Source organism: Rosa rugosa, chromosome 5, assembly GCF_958449725.1.
Source record: "Rosa rugosa chromosome 5, drRosRugo1.1, whole genome shotgun sequence".
In the NCBI taxonomy this organism is placed as follows: Eukaryota; Viridiplantae; Streptophyta; class Magnoliopsida; order Rosales; family Rosaceae; genus Rosa; species Rosa rugosa.
In genome coordinates this window covers 44947010-44973737 of record NC_084824.1, presented here as the reverse complement: position 1 = coordinate 44973737, position 26728 = coordinate 44947010, and the positions used below count along the sequence as shown (strand labels likewise).

Genomic DNA, 26728 nt, shown 5'->3' with positions numbered 1-26728 from the left:
TATCTGCTCCACAGGCACCAGTTATTAAATGGACATATTGCAGATCCGACAATTCCATTACTTTGACATACAATTTTGCATAAAAATAGCCAAGGAGAACATCAGAACAAAAGTCTTACCACTTCTCATCAAACATAGACGATATTTCCTTCCACACCCCATTATCCAAGAACAGATAATTTCCTTCTACTATGACCACTTTATTCCTGCAAAGAAGAAATTAGAGTTACCTCCACCTGTGAAAGATGCCAGAATCAAAATGACACAATTTTTGCACTAGCATTACGGCTTAATGTTCTTGGCATCCTAAAACGTTTATATCAGCTCATTTGTTACTGATAGATACTCCTGAAATAGCTAGTTGCATTTACTAATTTTAATCCACTAATGCCAAACAAATCCACCATCAAACTAAAATATTGGCAGATGACAAAAGATATTATCTTTCTGACCTATTGAGAGCCCGTTAACTTTCATTGTTAATACTGTTCTCAGACACTGTTTGAGTTCCCAGCTTTCTTTTGCTTTCCAATCAGTCATGTTTCTCTAAAACATGCCCCATATTTCTAAATGTTTAGCCAGTGTAAAGAAGAATATTCATGTGAAAGGGACAGATTACTCACTGAATGCTCACAAAGATATCATCTTCTACTGGATCTCCAACACCATGGTCAAATGAAGGTGCATATACTGATCCCTGCAACAATCTCTTGTTTAGAACGTATGTGACAGAGACAAGTAATCATAAGTAGTGAGCATCAAATAATCACCTGACTTCTCAGAGTCTTCAAAGACTTGGGTAGTAGCTCAGGGTTGAAGGTCCATGGAGCTGATCCACCAATTCATAACATCAGAGGTTAAATTGCATACAAAAGGTTTCAATATATAACTAATAAAATATAGAAAACCTCACCTCCCCTTCTTGCATGAGCTTCCTCAGGATTCTAATATGCGAGAAAATTATGGCAAATTAGAATCACCCCAAAGATATTCATCAACATAAATGTTTGCTTAACATATTCACATATTCCGAGATCAGTGCCAAATTGCTAATCATGTCGTAAAGAAAATAAGTGTTGCTTCAAACAAATTTAACTTTCTAAGTTGCTAGTACATCACCCAAGAAAAAAAGTAGCATGCCATGTGAAAGTCGTCAGATGCATATATCACAGTAAATTAAACAGTTAAGCATCTCAGTTTAAAGCTGATACATGATCAAGGATGCCTGCTACAATAATAGGACTTGGATCACTTCAAGGTTGGTGACTTTTATGAAGACAGGCTAATCAAAATGTCAAAATCATGTTTTGGGTATCCCAAAGAAAATATTCTGAAATCACTGCAAGTACTGTACATTCTAAGCTTTACTAGATGTTTCAATAATTTCACAACTTTGAGAAAGAAAAAAAACAGCTAGGACTGCCACCCACAAACCATGAGCAACTCAAATCCAAGATGACAAAAAACAAAACTCAATAATATCAGAAGGCTAACCTCCATTGCATCCAGCTGAGAACGGTAAAGATGGTATCCATCCATGGGAAGAACTGCAGCCACATCAGGAGGCGTAACTTGGGAATCCAATGATGAAGCTTTCTGAGGCCATAACTTGTTTACGGTCCGTACTACTTCAGATGCAAGAGTACTCTTTCCAGCTCCAGGACGACCAGCCAAACCCACAATATGCCTACACAGTACCTCAGCCAGATGGATAACTTTGAAGAGTAACAAGCCCAATTGATAATGAATACATATTCAAATGGAGTTGTTGTTAACTTTCCAATAATGTCAAGCTACCCTCATAAACTAATATTTATTGCTTTTCTACACTCACATAGAGTGAAAAACGACAATAGATTAACATCATACGACTGTTAACAACAACTCCCATCCAAAAAGGAAAAAGTCATACCAATACTAAGCCAGGTAACCAAAGAAAAGGGAGTAGAATAGTTATTAGTATACTTGTGCAGTTCACGGTCCCGGTTATAAAGATTATAGCATTGCATAAGAAATGTACAAATACAGATGCAAGAACTTCTTTACCCTATTGGAATTGATAACTTACTTCAAATTTGGATTTGACATTGCTGCTGCTGTAGGAACAAGGCGTTCAGCCAAAGCATCATATACTTCTTCTATACACCTTAGAGGAAACAGAAGCAACCAATCAAACAATCAGAAAAGGACAAACAAAAAGGAAGTAAACATTCAGTTCAACCAGCAGAACCAATAGCCATTCCAAAAGACATACAAAGAAGATGCATATGTGAGACATACCTGCCCTCTACTACTAGAGCTTCCCTCTTCTGATAACATAAAACCTGTAGAGGGCATACAGGGTATCAACATGAAAAACCCATTACACCGAAAATTGAAAATGTTAAAACTTTATGATCCGAAACACAAAGAGCCATTAGCAAACCTTCAGAGAGCTCCAGTTTTAGCAACCAAGGGTTGTCCAACTCTTCTAGTGCACCAGCAAGACCAAAGATTGCACAAAAATGAGAAGAGCTCCAATAACAAGCACTCTATTTTTTTCCGTCTGATCCTTCCCCCCCCCCCCCCCCCCCCGGTCCTTTATTGCTAAGCAGCAAGAAAGCAAGACTTGCACACAAATATCAATACAAGCATAAGAATTGAAATGCAGCAAAATCACCACAGAAACAATCACACAAGCATTTTACCAAACACTTGGTGTGCATAGCACAACCCATAAGTTTATAGCACATGAATGCACACTTTGGTGAACAATCTTCCACTTATGTCAGGCTAGAAAAGACGAGCAATTGCGGCCAGGTGGAGCAATAGAATCTGGAAGGTAGAGTAAGGAATTTGTCAGAACAAGTAATAACAAATTTTCTAATAGCCCCTCCTCTAGAAACACAAAGAAAGAAGTTTTACCTACAGTGATATCAATCAGAACTTGCCGAATTCATTTCATCCTCAGCAGTCAGCTCCTCCTCTAGAAATATCACACAGATAGTTGCAAATCAGCATTTCATGTACTGGGAAAAACACAAAACATTAAATTTGAATGGTAAATTGAGGCGTTTACCCAAGAAATCAAGATCTGTGTCTTCCTCTTCGTTGGTTAGCTGTAGCGTTTGGTCATGAGCTGGGAAAATCTTCAATTTGAGGCGGTTGCTCATGGTCGAAGTTTCCAAGGACGGGAATTTAGCAATGCAATTTCCCGAGCAAAAGCCTTGCAGTCTTGGTAGATCAGATAGTTTCAAATGTTTCAACCGCTTGAATGTAATCTCATTTCTTGAATCGTCGTCTTCATTGCTTCCCACTATTTCCACCAGTCTTGGGCACTCCTCGACTTCCAGTGTTGTGAGTTGCATTAAACTTTTGGCCATGGAGTAAGTTATCAAGTATTTCAATCCATCGCAAACACTTACTTGCAAAGTTGTTAGATTGTTGAAGGATATTGCGGATGATCTCAGATTCCTTAAGCTGTCGCAACCATTCACCAATAGAATTTGCAGGTTTGGAAAATTTGGGATGCGGGGGGCTGATTGTGAGTTATCCTCCTCATCATCCTGGCCTAGATGCATCAGCTTCTTCATTCGAACAAGCCTCAACTCTTTTAAATGTGGGACCTGCTGCTGCTGCTGGGTCCCAATCCCAACTGCACTACTAGTACTGCTGTTTCCTTCTGGGTCGAGTAATTTGTCAAGGAAAACAACAGACTTGGACTCTGTACAAGTAACATCAAGAAACTTTAGTTTGCTAAACAACTGCGCTACTGCTGTGAGTGGACCATTCCAAAACAACATTGCTTCCATGGTCAACCATTCCAAGTTGGGAAATGAATCCTAAAACATAGTCAACGCATAGACAAGATCAGATAATTTGATTATATACAGTAGTGCTTATTTGTTAATTCTTGTTACATAAAATGCTAACAAAAAGTAAGTCAATTAACCTAGCTTTTCATTTGTGTATGTACCTCTCCACCGCTATTTAATCTAAAACAAACATGATAAACCTCCAAAATGGAACAATATGGGTCTACGCTTTTGGATATCTGCATTTTTTGAGTTTTGAGTCATCCTTTTTTTTTTCTTTTCATTATTTTTTTATTTATTGCCTGATTGCATAAACTTTTTTTCTTTCCTTCCTTGAACATCCGTAGAGATTATCTTTCTAGTGACATTCCTAGCACAATACTTTTGGAACATCTTGGATGCTGAGGCAAAGTTTCTGAGGTACTATATCATCTTCAAATTGATTAACAAAGAAAAATATGTATTATCAAATATTCATACCTTCTCAATTGAAAAGAGAGATTGCCGACCAATAAGAGTACTGGAACTTTTCGGGTCACCCTTTTCTTGGAAACTTGAAATTTCTTCAACAAATATGTCAACTTTGCCGCATCCACACACTCGCAAAGAGTTGAGCAATGGCCAGCTAGACACATGCACATCTGGGTAGAAATTCACTAGTTGAGACAAATCATCAAAAATCACATCTGTTACTTTTGGAAACACAAATTTAGGTGTTGCTTGTAGTGACTCTTCCTTTGCGACAATTTCTTGAACTCCACAGCTCCTCACTACTAGACTTGTTAATTGCTGAAGATTTCTGGCTACCGAAACCGGGAAAATGTTTTTCAAATTCTCACATGAATCAATTTCTACCGAATCTAGTTTTTCACAATCAAAAGATCTTAACTGAGTTGCTAATGATGTGTCATGTATTCCTTTAACATCAACTCCCTGAAGCTGAAATACAACTTGTACAGACTTGCACTCCTTTATCAATAAGGTGACAAGAGCATTCAATCTTCCTATAGTACTGGGCACAAATATACTTGATAGATTTCCACATCCATGTACTTCAAGGTCACTGAGTCTACTAAAAGAGTTTGGAGAAAGTTGACTGTGCCAAATTGCAGTCAACTTTGTCAAACCCTTGAGGGACAAACTCTTCAACCTCGGAAAGTCAACCTGTATAAAAATATATATTATTCATCTTATGGAATTGTTAAAGAAACTTTGAAGATATGATATAAATAAATAGTTAAAGAATGTTAAACAACTGTGTAATTAATTAGTTATTTCACCTTGTTGTCAAAAAGAGAAGGTTGCACTACTTCAGTCTCGTGGTTTTTGCTCGAGTCGGTGTCTTTGATGTCCTTGCCAATTGTATTACTTTTACCCATAGAATCAAAGATGAACGTCTCCAGTTGAGTACAACTCATGGATAATTTTTCCAAGGATGGAAATTTGACAATGCGAGTTCCCGAGCAAAAGCCTCTCAAACTTGGTAGAGCAGAAAGTTCCAAATGTTTCAACACCATGAATTCAATCTCATTTTCTAAATCATCATTTTCATTGCTCCCCACTATTTCTATCATTTCCTCACAATCCTGGACTTCCAGTTTTGTGAGATGCATCAAACTTTTGGCTATGGAGTAAGACATCAAGTATTTCAATCCCTTACAACGAGTTACTTGCAAAGTTGTTAGATTCTTGAAGGATATTGCGGATGATCTTAAATTCTTTAAGCTGTCACAGTCCTCTAGCTTCAGAATTTCCAGATTTGGAAAATATGGGCATGCTAGACCGAAGCTATCCTCCCCGAGATTCATTAGCTTCCGCATCCCGTAAAGGTACAACTCTCTTAAATGTGGGAGGGTCCCATCCCCAACTGCATGTATTTCTCCATCACTACTCACATTGACTTTTTCAAGACCAAGTAATTTCTCTAGAGAATTCAAAGTTGAGTTGGTGTATGTGTAACTGTGTAGATATTTGAGCTTCCTAAACAGGTGGAGTGGCGGACTATCCCAATTCTCCATTACGTCCAAGCCTAACGTTTCCAGATTGGGAAATGAATCCTGAAATATCAATCACGCAAATATTGGTCAGTTATGATCAATAAATATTTTAAGTAAGGCAACAAAACTCAAATATTGATTATTGGTCGTAGCTTTGAATGGAGAACTTGATTAAGTACTTATATATAGATTTTAACGCGGGTATGAAGAGGAATTATGTAAAAGTACCGTTACCTTCTCAAGTAAAAACAAAAATTGTTTATTTGGGGTGCAAAAATTGTTCAACTCACGCCTGCCCGCTCCAAATATCTGCACTTTAGTACAATCATACACCAACAAAGTTACGAGCGACGGGCACTTCGAAGAATGCAATCCTGAATAGAAATTCCTAAGTTGGGGTAAATCTTGAAATCTCACATATGTCAGTTTTGAAAAAACAAACATAGGTGCTGTCTGTGCACCGTTTTCTTTTGAAACGATTTCCTCTACCCCACAATTCTGGACTTTCAGACTCCTCAACTGTTGAAGACTTCTGGCCACTGAGGCTGGAAAAATACTTTTCAAACTGTCACACGAAACAATTTCTATTGTCTCTAGATTTTTTGAACTCTCTAGAGAAAATTGATTGTTCCATATTGTCGTTAACTTTGCTAGGCCATGGATGGATAACTTCTTCAAGTTTGGCAACTCTACCTGCATATACATGATTTTCATCTTACTCGAGGAAATGTGAAGAGAATTTGTGACTAACTGAGAATATTGGAAATAAAATGTGAAATAAAATATGAAATAAAATATGTCAATGTATTAGCGAAAGAGAAATAGGAATAGGTAATAGTTCACCTTGTTATCAAACAGAAAGTGTTGGATCACAACGTCAAGGTTTCCAGTTGAGTTGATCTCTTCAATTTCTTCACCAATTGTATTTCTTTTAATACAGTCCTCCAATTGCAGTATGCCAGAGGATGGATTTGAAAATTCAGTATACTTTCTTGAGCAGAATTTCGTGAGATTTGGAAGGTCTTTTACCTCCAAATCTTGTAGTTGGCAGAACAGTTTCTCTGCAATCTCATTAAATTCTTCTATTGATACTATTGCTTCCATGATTTGACATCCCGATATCTGAAGACGTTTGAGTTGTAGAAGACTTCTAGCAGTTGAAGATGAGAACAAGAATCTTAAATCATTGATTCCACTCACCTCCAACCATGTTAAGTTGGGAAAACCAACCTGTACACATTCCACAATTCGATAATGTTTATGAAATCACAATGCAAACTCATTGTTAGAACATTAGAAGCTGTCAATGTAATTAAACGCTCAAAACAAATATACAACAAATCAACTTGGAAATAGAGGACTTTATAATGGCATAGAATGACTAATCGATTTTATTTTATATGAATTATTTACATGAATTGTGGGATAGGGTACTCAAGAGAATATAGTGTTCTGCATTTAGTTATAAAATGGTATGTGCCTGGAATAAAAAGGATTGTTATTTGATGAAACTTTAGAAGAACAATTATAATTAATGTAGGAGAAGTAATTTTGTACTATAAAAATAACTGCAAGTACTTCAAAATATACTGATAAAACATAAAATAAAATAAAATGAGACAGTTTAACTAGTGTACCTTCCCATTGATGGTGTATGCAATCTCAGCATTGTTTTGGACATGAAGATGTTTCAGTTGCGGAAAACTGTCTTTACCCAATTCAGATAAAATACTATTTTTAACACCTTCCTTGCCCTCCAAGTACAAGTCTTCAGTTCTCTTGAGTAGCATTTTCAAACCTTGGTCGAATTTACGGCCAGTGGTGAATTTGAGTTTTAGTGCATTGATGGTTTCATCGACACCAGCCCATTTCCACACAGAACCAATACATATTTGGAATCTCGCCAACTTAGCAGTGAACAAATCTTCTGGAACAGTAACATCATCTGGGATATGTATTTGTAATGCAGTTAGCTGACGCAAGTGTTTTAGCTCTTCAAGGTTTGCATTCCTTCTTTCAGTACTGATGACTCCTTCAGCCTCCCATCTGTTGAAACTATTTCTCATTCCCAAGTCTTCTAATCTGTCCAAGCTTGATAGGACATTAGGAGAAATAATTTCGAGTTGAGAGCACCCGTTTAAATTCAACAATCGTAGACGAGTCAATTGCCCTATTTCTTTGGGCAACTCCTTGAAATCGGATTCTATAAAACTAAGAAACTCTAAGCTCCCAAGTTGTCCGACTAGAGCTAGATCTCCCAACTTGCAATGATCTAAACACAATGTTTGAAGACTCTTCAGGAACTTTAGAGATGGAGGTAGTGAAGGCAAAAAACTCAATTCGTCTAAACTAAGTACTTTGAGTTTTTCCATCTTTTCAAAAATGTTGCATGGAATTTCAAATGTAATATCCCTACTCCACAAAAAGAACATTTTCAGTTCGGGACATTCCAAAACTTCAGGAAGACTAGGGATAACCGTGAAAGGAAAAGATATTACCGTGCATTTTTGAAGAAAGTCCTTATTTGGCCAATCTTTCAACTCATTTTTACGTGTGGCTGATATGATGTGATTATCCCCGACCATAATCTGATTAGCAACATCGCCCACAAGATCATGCATTCTGTAATTTGTATTATCATTACCATCTAGCAATAGACAAGAATCTTTAAGTTTTTCAAGTAGAGAACACAATGCATTCCATGCTTCTTCTAATGTATCCACGTTCTTCAACAAGCCCCAACCCATGCTGCATGTATATAGATCACCGATATGAATATTGTTCGAATAACATGACATAATAAGTCCACACAGCAAGAACAATGATTTAAGCTCCTCATCACCCAAATGATTGTAACTCCACTCAATAGCGGAGTATGTTTTCTCTGTCAATCCTTTTCCATCTAACCTTTTTAGGCGTCTGAAAGTATCTTTCCATGCTTGTAATGAACTATTTCTCAGGGATCTTGCAACAGTGACAATCAAAAGTGGCAAACCTCCACACTTTTCAGCTACTTGGGTGGCTATAGTTCCAATATTGGGATTTCTAACAATATCACCTGCCGTCTTCTGAAATAAACTCCAAGCTTCATCTTTGTCTAAAACTTCGAGAGGAAACTCCTTTTGTGTACCCATATCGGAAGATAATACTACTTTGCTTCGAGAAGTCAACAGTATTTTAAGAGTTTCCATTCGAGGAAGACCCACATCCCCCAAATCGATGTTTTCCCAAACATCATCTAGGATCACAAGAGACTTCTTGTCTTTGATCCTGTTATTTATTCGACGTGCTCTTCCAGCAAAGGTCTCAGTTTCGAGAATCTCGAGACCTAACTTCTCAGCAATTTCTTTTTGAATTCTATCGATGCTGGGATTCTTTTTCAGATCGAGTACCATAACTACCTCATCAAAGAGCTTCTCACCTCCTGTAGCTAATTGCTTATAAACTTCTTTGACAAGTGTTGTTTTTCCCACACCCCCAATACCGTACACCCCAATCATGTAGGTATTAGAATTTCTCAATTCTTTGATTACATCCTTCGCAGCTGAAGTCCTTGAATCAAAGGCCTCATAATCTTGGAGAGCTGCTACACACACCTCTTCTTGGGAGGCAGCATATGCAATATTGTCAAAGTTCTTCTTTTTCTCATAAAGCTCAGCCACCTCTTGAGCCATTTTTGTTGATTTCCTGCTTAGATGATGACGAAGCTTTAGATTAGGACAAAAGCCCTGTAGACACTTGGTCTCTGCATGGTGTTCATCTTTCAAGAAGTCATCTGCTTCTTTAGTCAGTTGATCCACTTCAGTCAGCCAGTTCTGGACCCCATTTTCAATTTTTTTACCTTTTCTTTCTTCTGTTTCAACAGCGTGCTGCATGCTTATTCTGGCTCTAACTAAGTCACCGACTTGATTTTGTAGTTTTTTGAGGTTCTTGTTGTAGCAGATTATATAACCCGCTTGGCGTATAACTGGTTCAACCATGTACTCAGCTAGCTTTGCGACAATTGTAGTACCAATTTCAATAAGAAATGCCATGACTGTTGAAGATAAATGAAATCTAGTCAGATCCCTGTGACAACAAAATTCATAATTGTATTCATAAAGGTTCAGAGGATTTGAGATCTAATCCTAGTTCTGTTGGTGGTCTCCAGAAGAGGTATTTTTGCTTGTTTGGTTAAGTAGGTATAAATTAGAAAAGAGAAAAGGAAAAACAAACAGAGAATATAAAATGAAACATGACATTTATGTAAAAGAACTTAACATACATGACTTAAGAATACACCGGGTCCATAAGAGCATCTTTAGCAATACTAGCCATTTTTGAGTCAAATTTTAGTCAAAATAGCTAAAAAATCATTTTGGCTAGCCACTTTAGAAATATGTCTGCATTAGTGCTCTCTATTTTAGCTAGTTTTGAATTTATATTGTTTTTTAAATGAAGATTAAATAGTTTAAATGTATTTATAAATTACATAAAATAACTCAAATGGAATGTTTTAAATTATAGAGAGCTTCATTTCGCTCTCTATATTTAGGAGCGAGATAGCTAAAAGTTATAATAAAGAGCCACTTAGGAGTCTGGTGCAGCTGCTAAAATAGATAAAAAAAACTAAACATGCTCTCCAAAATAGCTAAGGAGTCAAAATAAAGAGTCTGCTAAAGTTGCTCTAAAATAAACGAAGACATAGCTTTTCTTGTAAGATTCATAAATTTGGAAACAATTGCAACAAAGAGGATAGTAGAAACTGGATGGCAGGCCGAAATGCCAAATGAAAAGTTGAAAACAATGGAATCCCTTGGTTATGTAACATAAATGTATGAAGAACTAAGGGAAAAGTTTAGGTGCCATTGATAGAATAAAGTAAAATTGAGATACTAATAAGTAATAATGATGATAAACCCTTTTCAAAATCGATAAGAAGGTATTATAAAGCCACATAATATCATTTTCTCATATGTGCCAAGATACTATACCAATAGGCCTAATTTTTCTGATCCATGTAGAAGTATTAATTAAGCAAACAAGATTTAAGTTGTTGAATTTGTCTAATCACGAAAATATCCTTACATAATCTATACCATTATTAAAAGAAGAGGCTTTATTAGCCAAAGTAAGTGTGAAATTACATATAAATTCTTACATCATATATTAATTTAAAATTATATTTAATATTTGAGGGATAAGAAGGTATGTAAATAACAAAATCAAAATTAAAAAAGATAAGAAAATAATTTTTCACTCCTCTACAGATAACTTCTCACTTACTCACTGTGTGCATTCCACCCATGACAAAGCTTTTCACTATATGTAATAACTCCCCACTTCTTTTGAAAAAAAAAATCATATTTATTTAATTAATTGTTCACACATATCGGGTCTAATAAGTAAGGAGGTCCAAATGCTAATTTTAGATGTATGAATAGATACAACCATTACATATTGCTTCCTCCTCCTTCTTCTTCTTTCTCTCATCTCCTATCAATTTTGTCTCATTTTTCTTATCACGATCATTTTGGTAAATACTATTATTTCATATTTATATGATAGAGGTAAATGTTACATATATTTTTTTAATATTTTATATTCTATGTAAAGGTATATATATGTGTTAATATTTTTGACTTCATTTGCCTTCATTTTATGGGGCAAATTGGACATAATAAAATATTTATTGGATCGCAATTAATAAAGAAAATATGACTGGACTACGTCCACTATTGAAGTACAAAATTATACTTTTATTAAAACTCCTCAATTGTAGTGAACTTTAATACTATTAAACAAATTCTCGAAAAAAAAATAACACTATTAAACAAAAAAATTGCATAAATCTTGATTGCCTTGTGGTATTGTTCAAGACAGATGGAATAGTGATGGTCACTAACACATAACGGTTACCCATGAAATATTGATTGCTGTTTCTATCAACTTATTTTTATCTCTTTAATTTTATGTAGATGGATAAACTTATGATCACTAGCAGACATACTGACATCTTTTTTTTTTTTTAAAATATATATTAACCTCAATTATACAATCAAGAACTGATTACTTCAACGAGAATGGATACTCTATTTGGTCTAAAATATGAAGGTTTATACTTAGGTGCAATTTATATTATATTTTCAAGGTCGTAGGCACTCATTATATTACTGAGGACTTCTATATCTTTTGGTCTAATATTACCTTTTACCATATTTACTACACAAATGTGACAACATTTGTAAAATGATTAATAATGTTATAAATGAGGTAGAATGTGAAGTAAGTATACAAATAAGACAAAAATAATCATTTGGTACATCAATTGTTGTAGTTTATAGTAAGATGGTGGTCAGATAAGTAATGATCATATTGATGATAAAATTGCTGAGGTTTACCACTCCCATAACAGAATCGAAGGTATGCACTCATTACACTACTGAAGACTTCCATATCTTTTGGTCTAATACTACCTTTACCATATTTACTACATATACAAATGAGACAACATTTATAAAATGATTTATAATCTTGTAAATGAGGTCGTAAGTGAAGTACGTACCACAAATAGCACAATCATTATCATTTGGTACATCAATTGTCACGAGTTACGGTAAAATGGTAGTTAAATAAGTAATCATCATATTGATGATAAAAAATATTGAGGTTTACCACTCCCACAACACAATCATTGTCACATTTAAAATTGTTCATGAAATTGTATATGAATTATTAGTGAAGTACTTACTACAAATAGAACAAATATTACCAGTTTTATATCAATTATTACGGTTTGTGGTAAATTGTGTCGTCAGAAAGTAATTAATCCATCGATGATGGAAATTACATAAGACAGTACTCTCATAACACAGATAACATATGTGTGTTTAGTTTAAATAAAGAGGTTTACCAGTATAATAACACATTTGTGATCACATTTATAAATTTGTTCACAAAATAGTACTAACTAGTTATACGTAGTGTAATTACTACATTTAGAACAAAAATTACCACTTCAGCTAATGGTCCAAAATATTTAAAAAAATAGTTATATGACAAACAACCCAAACCCATGGGTGAAATAGGTTGGGTTGAAGTTGAAGCTCTAGATCCTAAACAAAAGCTTGCACATATCTCCACTACTTGAGAACTTATGTTTGATTTGGAATATTGCCAAAAAATGCTTCGGAGGTTGCTAACCCCTAGCCACCTAAGTGTAGTGTTTCAACAATGGAGTCTGGCCGGTGCTGGCCTCCTCTCTAAGTGAAGGTTTTCTCTCCAGACCCAGCTGTCCGATCACAGCCCTCCAAAGTCAGTTCTTCTCAACAATCATCCATCAACCTCAAGTGTTGAGTGTTGAGTGTTATCACAAGTTTTTATGCAAATGCGACGGCGATTGAAAATAGAGAAGTTGATGGATTTGGTGATGAAGAAGATGACCTATGAAAATTGGTGTGCAGGGCTGAATGGGATTGGCTATTACAGGTTGTTGGAGGCGGCGAATGATTGTGCTTGTTCCTATCTGTGGAACATGGTGATCAGATCTGCGGAGGTACCAGCAATCCGGTCTATTGGCAGGGAGGCGATAGCATGCTCGCCGGTGGGCAGCCGTGCGTACCTATTGGCTGCGCAGGTTAAACAATCATGAAGGTGGTACGGGCTCTATGTCTAGAGAATGGTGATGAGGAAAGCATCGCTCTGGTTTGAAGGAGTGATGATAAGCTATTGTGCGCCTCGAGAGCGGGTGGCGAGGGTCCTAAAGCACCGAGCTAGGGGTGACAGCGTGGATGGCGATGGTGTGCAAGGGGTGACGGCGGTGGTGGTCTCGACTCTCTATCGGGATAGCAGTAACAGAAGGGTGCTGAAGTTCCGAGTGCACAAATCAATTTGGAGGCCTAACTCCAATTGGGTGCCCAAATCAATTGTGTGGCCCAAGCCAAGCCTAAAATCACTTTGGGAAAAATTAGGTGTCCAAACTCCAAAGTTTTTGAGAATGTTGTTTAGATTAGGGCACATATGCGGACCAAAATGATGGGCTCTAGTTCTCTAGAATTTCGTATTGGGGATTTTGGATGATGGATCCAATAAACTTTGTTACTATCTAACGCATGTAGTACTAGTGAATCTTTTGTAATGAGGATTCAAACTATTTTGTAATAAGTGAGCATTGGACGTTTAATGATTTGATCCATCTCTATGTACCACCGTAGGTACTACCACATCTTCTTATTTTGTTTATTGATGGCAGCGGAATGGTATGTAATGGTCATTCTGGCTTAGGCTAGCACAAATTCCTTGTGATTTGAATACACTCCAAAAATGTCCTATGGATGTGCTACATTATGATTATAACAACTCTATTGAGTTCTATTATATGAAGTTAATTCCTTTGATTTGGAGTATTATATAGCCTAAAAGCAAACCTCAAGGGGCTAAACGTCTCCCTAGTAGGAATATTCCTAACTTCCTATTATAGATGCTCAAGCATAGTTCGAATGTTTCATTGATAAAACCTAGGCTGTGTGATTAACTGATGTTTGATTTCTTGTATCCACTTGTCTTTTAACCTTTTTTTTTTGGTTGTTCAAAAGGATAATTTCATTAATCTCAGGCCAGAACGACACATACAACAATTTTCTATACTTGTGTCGTACATCAGTGCCCATGTAGATTAGAAACAACTAGTACCGTCTACTAGAACATTGATGCTCACTTTTTTAAAGAGCCTACAAGACAATATATGACAAGTCATCTTTAACAAATTTAAAATTAAAAAAGGATCCCTTAGCCAACACACTCAATTGTGGTGCTATAGAATCTTCTTTAACTAAGTGTAAAAACACTGCATAGAATGTAGGCTAAAGAACTACCTTAAACATTAAGCCTAAACCCCACAGACATCCCGCTTTCTTTTGGGCCAAGAGTTAGGCCCAAAAGACCTAACCGTAGCTCGAGCAATGTGAACCACTCAGAAAGCCCAAGCATGAGCAACATCATCCGGCATGTCATCGACTAGCAAAACTAGTTCGGTAGCCTCAACCACCAAAAAACCATCATCACCAATGAAAATCCAATGGCATTGTTGGAGGTGAAAATTTTCGATTAGGAATTTGACCCAACAATTAATGCGGACTGGAGCGGAAGCTGAACGGGGACAATTGAAAGGTTTCTATTCGTCGTTAACTTGATGTTGATGAAGCGAAGACTCCTCTTGGCTTCGTAACTCGTCACCGCTCCTTGATTTCTCTCCACGCCGTAACCTCTCTCTGTAGTCTCCCTACGTAATCTCCCTTCGTAGCCTCCCTATGCGAGCTCCTTCCGTAACCTCGCTTTGTAGCTTCTCTCCGTAATCTCTCTCCACTCCGTCACCTCTCTATATAATATCCCTACGTAACCTTCCTCCGAAATCTCCCTACATAACCTCTCTTCGTAGCGACTCTCTGTAACCTCCCTTCGCTTCTTGGCTTTGACGAGGAAGCGGAGACTCCTCTTCGCCGTCGGTGTGAGAGAGGAGGGGGGGTACCTGCAAAAGACCCTCCGATGCCTAAGTCAGTATTTTCCTGAGTCGAGTATAGAAGTCTCAACTAGAGTTCGATGCCATATACCTGGTGGTTCTGCTTTCCTTTTATAGGCGACTTACAACTTGGGCTGCAAGTAAACTTGCATGGCAAGATACAAATCACTTGGATAACAAGTCGCCATTAAGGCCGCACTTACTCCTGTAATAACCATCACTTATGGGCGGCCATGATTGCCACACTGAATGTCGCATTAATCATCGCATTTACGGCTACATTAAACTGCTGTCATTACTTTCCTTTAATTGTCTTGATTGTATGGTCAAATTAGTTGACCACCCCCACAATGCCCCCAAATTTTCTCTTTGGACACTAATCCGAAGAGAAAATTTTCCAAAAGCTTGAACTTCGAAAATAGCCCACCCGAGCTTTTCCTTTAGGCACCCATTCTAGAAGGAACCCTAAGATGAGATCCCCCAGGCCCAGACCAGACCCACACCATTCAAGGCCCAATTCTGCCACCATGACCAAATCTGGTCACCCCACTCTTGGGCCCAAACCCCCTTTTTTTTTTTTTTGAGCCGAAGCGGGTCGAATCCGACCCAGACCAGAGTTCGCCCAACCTGGATACTGGTCTGACCCGATTGCAGCCCAGTTTCGCCGCTCGTGTTCTAGGCCGATTTCCGGCACGTTCCCGACCAGATTCCGGCCGGATTTTCCGCCATTCTTACTATCAAAACCCCGATTTTTCTGGGTTTCCGCCATTTTAATGGGTTTGATCCTATGGGTTATTCTCCCATTCGTGGCATGTAACCAGGAGATGTCCCGTCGCTAGCCTCGAGTGAGTCTGACGAGGAGGAGGAGGAGGTGTCATCCGCCTCTTGAGTTAGATCAGTTTCTCCACCCATAACATGTGGTCCCGACGGCGCTCCTTAGTCTTGAAGCTTTCGAGGCTTTCCATGTTTTACCTTGATTTTTATATTTTATGCTTATGTAATAAAAGTCGTACGAGAGGCGACTACAATTTCATTTTCATGAATCGTGGCTCTAGTTGTACTTTCTTGATATTTCAATAATATATGCAATTGAATTTTAAATATATGCGTGCCAGTTTAAATATCACTTTTGAACTGCTCAATTGCCTTTGAAAAGACAAACTAACCTTTCCAAACATGCCACTTTGACCGTGATCGCCATTCTCAACGGCTTTAGCGACGGTCACCATGACCGCGTCAACCGAGCTCTAAACCAACAACTTTGGTCCCCCCAGCGTTGATGGAGTTCTCTGTGCCTTCTCTTGGCTACCGCTGTGGGCTCCATGCGCCCTTTTGATCCTTTATCGCAGTCACACAATGTGTAAATGTAATATTGCCAATTCTCAAGCGTACGTACCTCACCTCAGTGCCGACCTCGACGTCGACGTCAACCTTGATGAGGGTACCTCGACGTCGGTGTCAACCTCGATGGTGTCGACCTCGATGAGAGTGCCAATCTCGAAGTCGTCGATGTAGACGTCCTCGGAATAACCTCAGCATCGACCCCGACATCTGCCTGGATGATGACGACGATGGTTGCAATGACCTCCACCGGTGTTTCCATGGCTTAGATGTGCATTCCATTCCCCTATTTGCCCCCTTGTTTTCCTTGTCTGTGCTCGCAGACGCTCAGAAAGGAAAACAAAACAAAGGTAGAATATTCAAGGCACTGAGCCTTTCAAACAAAAATGATATATTTGAGGATTTGAAACCAAACCGCATTAGAGGGTCTGCCCTCCGCGCACTGCTTCTTTACATCTTCCGAGGTTAGCATTGCCTCCATTTCCGGTAGGGGTTAGGATTTCCCCTATTTCTTCGTCCATAACCTCCACATCCTGCAAGTTTAAAATCCATCACGCCATACCACCCCCGCCTGTAGCGAGGGTGTGGTCCATCATCCCACCCCTATCCGCAGCGAAAGGTGAGGCACACCGTCCCACCCCTGCCTGCGGCGAAGGGTGAGGCACCCCATCCCACCCCTGCCTGCGGCGAGGGTGTGGTCCATCATCCCACCCCCGCCCGCGGCGAGGTGTGAGGCATGCCATCCCACCCCCGCCTGCAGCGAGGGTGTGGTCCATCATCCCACCCCTACCTGCAGCGAGGGTGAGGCACGCCATCCCACCCCTACCTGCAACGAGGGTGTGGTCTATCATCCCACCCCGCTGCTGGCGAAGGTGAGGCACGCGATCCCACCCCCGCCTGCAGCGAGGGTGTGGTCTAGGAGGTCTCATAAGTTAAGCGAATAATACTTTAGTCATTCACGCCACCGGCTTTCATTGCATTTCAAGATCAATTGTAAACGAAAATCATAGGAGTAACTGCTAAATGCTGATCGGTGTTACCTGGGTTGGTACCCATTTGCTACTTTGAATGGAAACTTACCGGCGTCCCCTTATATTTCAGCTGCGAGTCCTCGAGGACTGGCTCGGTTATACTCATCGATCATTTTCCTCAGCACGTGCTTCCTTAGAGCCCTCGAGGATTTGTCTGTACTAGTTCCTCCAGTTATTTATCCAATCAGTGTACCGCCTGCCCCTTTGGCGTGAGGTCCGTTTAAGCCTTTGTCGGTGGCACCGCCGGCGCCCGCGTTTGTTACTCTGTTGGTTTGGCACTCGCCGTGGCTGCCCTTGCCTCAGCCTCAGCCTTTACAACTCGTCATTTAGAGGCAAGTTTGGATCTTGGATTAGATTCGGGGCAAGTCTGTTTGGGGATTGGATTTCGTCACTGCCAGTCCTCAGTGACAGAAATGGGATTCCTTGAGGTGCAGCTCCCACCATCACTTTTAAGGACAAGTATTCCCATAGACGGCGCCACTTGTTGGAGGTGAAAAATTCTGATTAGGAATTTGAACCAACAATTAATGCGGACTGGAGCGGAATTAAGCTGAACCGGGGACAAACGAAAGGTTTCTATTCGTCGTTGACTTGATGTTGACGAAGCGAAGACTCCTCTTGGCTTTGTAACTCGTCACCACTCCGTGATTTCTCTCCACTCAGTAACCTCTCTCTGTCGCCTCCCTCTGTAGTCTCCCTACGTAAGCTCCCTTCATAGCCTCCCTATGCGAGCTCCCTCTGTAACCTCCCTTCGTAGCTTCTCACCGTAATCTCTCTCCGCTCCGTCACCTCTCTATATAATCTCCCTATGTAACCCCCTCCGTAATCTCCCTACATAACCTCCCTTCGTAGCGACTCTCTGTAACCTCCCTTCACTGTCGGTGTGAGAGAGGAGGGGGGGTACCTACAAAAGACCCTCCGATGCCTAAGTCAGTATTTTCCTGAGTTGAGTATAGAAGTCTCAACTAGAGTTCGATGCCATATCTGGTGGTTCTGCTTTCCTTTTATAGGCGACTTACAACTTGGGCTGCAAGTAAACTTGCATGGCAAGATACAAATCTCTTGGATAACAAGTCGCCATTAAGGCCGCACTTACTCCTGTAATAACCATCACTTATGGGCGGCCATGATTGCCACACTGAATGTCGCATTAATCAACGCATTTACGGCTACATTAAACTGCTGCCATTACTTTCCTTTAATTGTCTTGATTGTATGGTCAAATTAGTTGACCACCCCCACAGGCACTGATCTCCCCAGCTATTTCTAGGTGCTTTAGGGAAGTTTTTTTGGTTGACAACTTAGTGTGGTTCTTTTGTTTCATTTTCGCAATTACTTATCATAGTAATTGTACATATGCACATTTTTCGCGGGTGATGTTGTGAAATTAGTAGGTAGTGACTCTTTTAGGTAATTACTTTCATCGCTTTGTGTGTGTTTGTTGGTTTGTTTTGGTGTATTATGTGATAATAAGTATTTTTGATGAAGCAAACTTTATGAGAGGGCCTAGCTCTATGAGTATTAACTCTTTGGTATATTATCGGCATCTCAAAGCTTCTATTTTATCTTTCTTCAAAGAAAAAGTCAATGAACTAAAACTATAAAATAAAATTTGGACAGGCTTAGATCTTAGTGCTCCAAAAATGAAAAGAAAAAGTTAATGAAAAGAAAAAACAGAGCAAATGGAATTGAAGAAGGAAATTAAAGGACATACCTAGTTGTTTTGTTAATGGCCTATGAATGAATGGATGATTACTCTTTCAAATTCTCTGATTAAAATAAAATAGAGAACGAATGAAGTATGTATCTGTTAAAAACCACAAGAACAAAGCTAAACGAAAGTGAGAATTCTAAGGTAGTGTTCGGTAACGTTTTCATGACTGTCTTTTCATTTTAGAAAATGAAAATAAAGTAAAAAGATGTTCGGTGACTTATTTGAAAACGTGAAAATAAAAAATATTTTCAACTTTTACTCCGAAAAACTGAAAACAACAATTTGACATTTTCACTTTTGCCTTCTCATAGTTTAGAAAATATGGAGAATTTTTTCCACACTAAACTATCAAACACATTTTCAAATTTGGAAAATACAATCACATTTTATCATTTTTATTTTTAAACATTGTTTTTAGAAAATAATTTTTTAAAACGTTACTGAACAGGGCCTAATTTTCTACAAAACATTAAAAAAGAAATAACAAAATCAACAAATAGCAGCAACGATGATGTAAAGGTTGTTAGAAAATTATAATCTATCATGTCAAGACTCATAGAATATACTAATAATAAACAAAATAGAAGACAAGCAACAAGAGAACATTGAGATTTAACGAGATTCGGCAAAATTTATGCATACGTCCTCCGAGACATACATGTTATTCACAATGAGAATAATTACTATATAAGATACCGTTGAGCTAAATGGCCATAACTTAAACTTGTAAACCTTTATACACCCACTCTCTCTCCCCCAAGAGTTGTACTCATTCTTGACATCTTTGTCTCTTACCCAAGAGATATACACTAACTTGAAATCTTTGATGACCGCATCAACCATGCCTTGGTTTACTACGGTTTCCATCTATATATAAGCACCCTATTTATAATCCAATTGGTTGTAGCCTTGTAGGAAAAACCAAACCTTCTCATATATGAGAATATATTAAGTTGCCGAAAAGAATATACTTCCACATATTACCATGTCCAATTAAGAGGTTCAACCAAGTCCAACAAAGACAACACTTTTCTCCATAAAACCATAAATGTGAGGAGTAAAGCAATAATCAAACAAAGAGAGCATGAGTGTTGAGACTAAATTATACTACATTTTTAGTACATTTCTCTCTACGTTTTGCTTAGTTATTTTCTTAACAATGTCATTTCTAACTTGTTTTATGTTTTTAGGTAGTTTTGAGTCGGGAAATGGAAGGCAAGGAGTTATTTGTGCAGAAATAAGAAGAAATGGAGAAATGAAGTTTTCCCAGTTCTACCAGGAAAAGGAATCCCAGTTGAAGTAGGAATCCTAATGCAACTAGGAGTGAGCTCGGAAAAATGATGTTCGGAAATGAAGAAATGACAGAGTCCCAGTTGGACTAGGAAACCTGAAGACACTAGGAGTCCTGATGCTGCTAGGAGACCTGGTGAGACTAGGAGATGCTGTGTCTTGAAGATGACTCAAGATAGTTCAAGAAAGTTCTAGATTAAAGAAGAATTTCAGCAATACATAAGGTGGATTTCGAATTGGCCCATTCTAATTGCTTTTTCCCGTGAGAAATACAAGGAGAATATCAATAATTTCGGCAAATATATTTTGGGATATTCTTGGATTTTCTTTGGAATTTTTGAAGAGAAAATAGAGGAATAAGTATTGATTTATGACTCTACATACAAGGAGGCCGAAATTAAGTCTAAATACATGAAGAATTCGGCAAAGCAAGAAGGTGACTTGTTCTCTACTTCTCAAGGAATTTTCTTATGGGTTGAATGATGTCACAAGTAGATTTCGACCTACATTCTCAAGCTTTTTCCGTTCACTATATAAAGGAGGTTTGTGAAGCTCTTCTACACACCACATAATTCAGAATCAAAAGCCATAAACACTCCCCTTTTTCTTCCATAGTTCCGGCAACAATCCAAAGAAGTTCCAAGTCAAGGCCGTGAGCATCCATTCATCCGTTCAAGCATCCTTGCCGTGATCCTCATCCATTCCACCACCTTTTGAAGCTTCTTGCGTCATTGAAGATAAAAAAGTGTAACCATGGAACCTTATTTTCTGTTTTCGGTTTTGAACTATATAAATCTATTTCGGGTTTTTATTTTATAAATTTCGATTTTGGTTTTCTTTCTTGGATTGATGATTTGCGATTTCTATGGTGGATGAAAGATTGATTTTAGATATGTAATTTCCAAATACTATGAAGCATGAATTTGGTTTTAGATTTTTAAAAAGAAAATTGCGATTTCTATATGTTCTAGCATGATTGTTAATTTCGAGCTTCAATCCCTTTGTTTATGTGTTAATTGATCTTTGGATGCATACTTAGGTTGATGAACATGTAAATAAATCCATATTAAGGTGCTAGCGTTATAGGCTTTAATAATTTCGGTGGAAAACCTAAAATTACTTAGGTAAATTAACAATGAGTCTTGCATGCTTGATTAGCGTTCTAACTTGTGTTCTTGACTTGAATTGATCAAACTTCCATGCATGATTCTTAATGCGTTGAAAGTGTTTTTGTTATTGATTAGCTACCACTAGTGATTGCATGATTAATAGGGTTAACTATGGTGCGTTCATCTAGTTAATTTAATTAAGAGAAGTAAAAAGAACTTTGTATGCGTTCATCTTTGTTCTTGATTGATTCTATGCCTTGACATATTTTGATTCGTGATTTGATGTTTGAAACTTTGTCAACGTGTTAGTAGTAGTTAATTCTATCTAATTTCATTCCATTTATATATTTCTACTTGATTTTGGTTTTGATGTGTCCCACATATGTATATAATTACTTAGTTGTTAAATTAAATAAAATCCTAAATCCCCTTATGTGTAAATCGTAAATATTGTTTATAATATATAGTTTTGTTTTGCTAACGTTTAATTTTTCAGAAATTAATTAGACCCTAATCTCCGGTTGAGAACGATCCCTACTTATTCTTACTACATTGATAGGGTTTTAAATTGAGCACTAATTTTGTGCAGGTCAATGAGAGGCTTAATTAGTGAGATGGCTTAGATGGCAGGACAAAAAGTAGAGGGGTGGGCAAGAAAAACCCAAATAACTGAAAATCCGGCCTGGATTTGGCCGGTTTGGTCCAGATTTCATAAAAAAATTTGGCAAACCAGGGCGGGCTGGGTATGAATTGCGCCGGACCTGGTTTGTTCTCAGTTCTTAATTTTTTTTATTTTTAAAAAAGGTAAAACATGAAAAACTTTGATTGGTCCGGTATCTTTATTAATACTTTCGGTGACCTGTTTCACGCCTCAATCCAGCAGGAACTGCACCGCTCTACTGACCCGATTCCAGTCCCTGAAACGACCTTCCTCCGGTTCCTCTGCCCAATTGCCGGCTCCAGCGTCCTCCACGGCGGGTTGGGCCCCTCTCTCCTAGCAAGCTCGACGGATTAAGGACGCTTATGCTGCATCGGCCCCTAAGATCCATTTCCTCGGGAATCCAGAAAGAGAAGTTATGTGGTTTTCTACTTTGTGAAGCTCCTCGTGACGAGATTGATCGAGAAACTGGAAGAGCCTCATCGGAGGAGATTTTTTTGGATCTCCGAGATTGATCAAAAGCTCCTCGACCTCATCGGAGATCTAGTTCTAGGCGAAGATTTTTTTGTAACTCACTTTTTTTTTTCCTTTGTAATTGTGTATTGCCATTGTCAAGCCCACCCGAAGTCCCAAACTTGATACTCTCAAACTCTCAATCGAACTCTTCGGCTATCAGTCTCACGTTCTCTCAGAGACTCAGACTTTAGTCCGACCACCTCTTCGTCTTCTAATCTTCTTCTTCCAAAAAAGCTTCAATTCCAAACTCAAATACAATCGGTGAACACTTTTAATTTATGAAATTGTAAGTATGTGTTCAATTCAATTTGGGGCAAATTTTAGGGTTAAGAATTTATGCTGAATCATATGCCAAGCCTTGGGCAGAGACAATCATAACCGTTTCTTCAATTACACCTCCTTTGCCTTCATAGAGTCGTGGTTCACGCTCAAGAAGTAAACTTCTCTTTTCTTTGTTACTTGGGTTCTGCAGTTCTGCTGCGCTTTTTCTTTTGTTACTTGGTTGGTTTGACACTTTGATTAATTGATAAGAAACTGCATTGGAGTTGCTATTAAGATTTGGATGGTTCAATATAAGGCTATTCCTTTTTCTTCCTTAATTCTTCATATAGTTGTGATTTTTTCTTGCGGGCGATTTTTCCTCTACTTCTATCAGAAACCAAAAGTGATTTTTTTTTTTTTTTTTTGGTGTGACGCTGTGTTGTTCTTTTGATTAGAATATGTCAGAGGCTCTGAGCTTGGTTAATTGGTTTGATACTTTGATTAATTGATTATAGTTTGATTTATTAGATTAGAAGATGTCTGAGCTTGGTTTGATTGAATGGAGTTAGAAACTGAGAAGCCAGAGGAAGAGAGAAACGGGTAGCGTTTCCTGGATCATTCGGTTTAGCGGTGACCTGCGATCTAGATCGTACGACCCAGAACGCGGTGCGTTCGCAAACCTAATCACAATATCGAGCAATCCAATAGTTCTATGTTCTTAAACATCTAAAACTTGTCTTCTAAAGAGAAAAAAACTCACTGCTTCTGAGTTCTGATGATCCTAGTCATACTCATATCTCTTTTCTCAGTGGGCTGTTCTTGAACATCTTGTATCTAGATTGCAGACTTCCTAAATTTATTGCTCGTATTTACTTTCTTTCTTCCTTGGATAAGGCCAAGAGAAAAAGCTATTTTATTTGAATTTGTTTTTTTTTCTTTGGCTCAATTAAACCTAATTTGATAAGTTTGACCATTGCAAGAGCCATTAAATGATTAAGTTCATTTTTCTGTTTTTAGCTTTATTAAAAATTAAGGGTGGAGCTATTCACACACCCATTTTCTCTATTCACACACCCCATCTATTTTTTTATTACTTTAATTTAATTTTCTTTTACAAATTACCCTAACTACCCTCGCTTGCAATTTCTTTTTTCTTTTTTCTATTTGGCAAGTCAATCATCCCCAAATCCTAAACCCATGTTTTCCCGCATACGAGAACTTCAAAACTCTTTGTGATTTGCTTCTTTTCTTTTCCATCTGACTAACATTTTTGACTATGTTCGATCATATTTTGATTATTCTGGCCTTGCATAATACATTCTTATTATTTTTTATTGCGAGATTAGCAAACACATACGCATCACTATGTGTATATGGCTAGTTCACTATAAGATGCTTTGATTCCATGTTGATCAGTGTACTATACTATTTTGCAACATTTGAGATATTATTGCATATGATCGACTTGTTACATACTGGAAATAAAGTTCCAAAGTCAAGTATATGTTGAACTTTTATTTATGGGTGAGTGTTCTTTCAATATAGTTATCTAAAATACATTATATTAAGAGTTCCATACCATTGATTATGCGCGTGTCTGCATTTGTCTAGCTCCTCAGTCAAGTCTTGTTCAAACAATTAATTTTCAACTATACTACAATTTTTTTTTTTTTTTTGTACCTAGAAATTTCCCAAATTTGCAGATTGCGTTTGAAAATGGCTTATTGCCAATCTATAAGAGACGAGAAACTCAAATAAGCTAGGTGCAATATTGGAACCCGAGACAACAAAGAAGTAAAGCATGCTTCTTACCCCTCCAACTTGTATGAGAACAAACTTTGCAAGTTAGATTCAGTTAGATGAACGTAATTACCTGAAAAATATATTTCTTGTCTAATAATATAGGTCATTCCACTTAATGAAGGTAATATTTTTACTTCATTTATATAGGTGAAAAACTATTGATTTATTGGATAACAAGTATTTGATTCATGATGACTTGCCAAATAGAAAAAAGAAAAAGAAACATAACTACAGGGAAGGGTAGTTTGGGTAATTTGTAAAAACAATTTGAATTAAAGTAATAGGAAATTATAGGAGGTGTGTGAATAGCACCACCCAAAATTAATCAACAAATTTGATCTTTAGAATATACTGATCAAAGTAAATTGATTGAGTATACTTAGCGTATCTCGTACCTAAATAACTGACGTACAGCGGTTTCGTACCTAAACGACCCGCGATCCAGGAGCAGTGATGGGAGAAAGAGCTTTGACTTCAAAATTCCGGAGAGGATCCATGGAGAAACTCTCACAATAGAAGCTAAATTAAAAAAAAAAAAAAAAAAGGAAGAAGTTTGAAACTTATTTTTTTTACTGATCTAATCTAATCTTCTTGGAAAACAAAAGAAGGATGATAAAGACGAGTACAAGGTTCGGTATAAAAAAATAGAATATTCCATCAAATTAACTATTTTATTTATTTTTAGCTAAAAATTTCAATTTGAAAAATGCTATGATGGCATCTGATAAAGACTAGTTGGTGTTTTAGTAAGTAGATGTTATAGTATTGGGAACTTCGGTAATGCAATTGTGTAAAACGTTTGATCAATTATAGTTTGATTAATTTATTTAACAACATTGCTGATCTAGCGGTGTCAAATGTTAAATGTTCTTTTGTTTAATTATAGTTTGATTGGTAAATCCTTTTTTGAATTGGTGTATTCCAGTGCAAGCACAATTTGTTTTTATTTAGAAACCCAATCCCACCCAAGATTTGAATCCTTGATCCGCTACTGCGTAAAATATAAATTGCTCCAAAAATTAAAAAGAAAAGAAAAGAAATATAGAGCAAATAAGATTGAAGAAGAAAAAAAATTAAAGGACATACCTTAGCTGTTTGGTAATGACTTATGAATGAAGGTATGTTCCTCCTTCAAATTCTCCGCTTAAAACAAAATAGAGTAGAAACAAAATCTGTATCTGCGGAAAAACACAAGAATGAAGGTAAAACGAAAGAATGAAAATTCTTCTGTAAAACATTAAAAAAATAACAAAACCATGCATGAGCTAGCAGAAATGATGTAAAGGCAATACCTTTTTATGGTTTTTTTTTTAATATTGTGAGAAGTACGTGGAGCAATAATCAGAGTAAAACTGAAAAAAGGTCGCTCGCCACAAGTGTGTAGGGGCACAAATCCGAAGACAAATGAAAACAATGGACAAAACTCGATCTTTCGGTTTTAGATATCAAAAGAGAGCAAAGGAAATTTAATCAGCGAGCTGTTTTATAGGGCCTGAAGGTAAATGAAATCAGAAGACAAATGAAAACAATGGGCAAAACTCAATCTTTCGCCTTTAGATATCAAAGAAAGAGAGCAAGGAAAGCTTAATCACCGAGCTGTTATCTAGGACCTGAAGATAAATGAGAACAACATTTCTGTGAAGGTAGATGAGTCAACGTTTGAATAGTTGGAATCCAAGCTGTCAAGTCTATGATTATAAAAAGGGGAAATTCACGTC

The 26728-nt window shown here is 37.5% G+C and overlaps 2 protein-coding genes across 6 annotated transcripts; both read right to left on the bottom strand.

Moving 5' to 3' along the window:
• Window positions 1–115: 115 nt before the first annotated feature.
• LOC133711727 (putative uridine kinase C227.14) lies at window positions 116–2717 on the bottom strand. The gene is made up of 9 exons (XM_062137825.1): window positions 2629–2717; window positions 2426–2435; window positions 2281–2324; window positions 2069–2146; window positions 1495–1687; window positions 914–944; window positions 771–829; window positions 624–697; window positions 116–206 (listed from the first exon to the last, which is right to left on the bottom strand). Exons 1-9 carry the CDS (start codon window positions 2715–2717, stop codon window positions 116–118), a joined length of 669 nt encoding a protein of 222 aa, XP_061993809.1.
• LOC133710102 (disease resistance protein At4g27190-like) lies at window positions 2578–26586 on the bottom strand. 5 transcript variants are annotated; one of them, XM_062136089.1, is made up of 11 exons: window positions 26303–26586; window positions 26097–26188; window positions 25406–25529; window positions 7429–9827; window positions 6635–7021; window positions 6026–6484; window positions 5075–5851; window positions 4275–4958; window positions 3059–3821; window positions 2905–2965; window positions 2578–2814 (listed from the first exon to the last, which is right to left on the bottom strand). In XM_062136089.1, exons 4-10 carry the CDS (start codon window positions 9823–9825, stop codon window positions 2916–2918), a joined length of 5517 nt encoding a protein of 1838 aa, XP_061992073.1. In that variant the 5' UTR covers window positions 9826–9827; window positions 25406–25529; window positions 26097–26188; window positions 26303–26586; the 3' UTR covers window positions 2578–2814; window positions 2905–2915. The 5 variants fall into 5 exon arrangements, with proteins under 5 accessions (XP_061992073.1, XP_061992069.1, XP_061992074.1 ...); XM_062136085.1 differs by lacking the exon at window positions 25406–25529 and adding an exon at window positions 19374–19466; XM_062136090.1 differs by lacking the exon at window positions 25406–25529 and adding an exon at window positions 19374–19428.
• Window positions 26587–26728: the final 142 nt, after the last annotated feature.

What these genes read in the sequence shown, in the direction of transcription:
- LOC133711727 (XM_062137825.1), bottom strand. Translation starts at nt 2,717, where the DNA reads ATGGGTTGTGCTATGCACACCAAGTGTTTGGTAAAATGCTTGTGTGAT. An exon ending in GCTCTAGTAGTAGAGGGCAG is followed by an intron (nt 2,147 to 2,280) that starts GTATGTCTCACA and finishes GTTTCCTCTAAG; the next exon opens with GTGTATAGAAGAAGTATATG. An exon ending in CTCAGCTGGATGCAATGGAG is followed by an intron (nt 945 to 1,494) that starts GTTAGCCTTCTG and finishes CTCGCATATTAG; the next exon opens with AATCCTGAGGAAGCTCATGC.
- LOC133710102 (XM_062136089.1), bottom strand. Translation starts at nt 9,825, where the DNA reads ATGGCATTTCTTATTGAAATTGGTACTACAATTGTCGCAAAGCTAGCT. An exon ending in CATACACCATCAATGGGAAG is followed by an intron (nt 7,022 to 7,428) that starts GTACACTAGTTA and finishes GAATGTGTACAG; the next exon opens with GTTGGTTTTCCCAACTTAAC. An exon ending in CACAGATCTTGATTTCTTGG is followed by an intron (nt 2,966 to 3,058) that starts GTAAACGCCTCA and finishes TGATATTTCTAG; the next exon opens with AGGAGGAGCTGACTGCTGAG.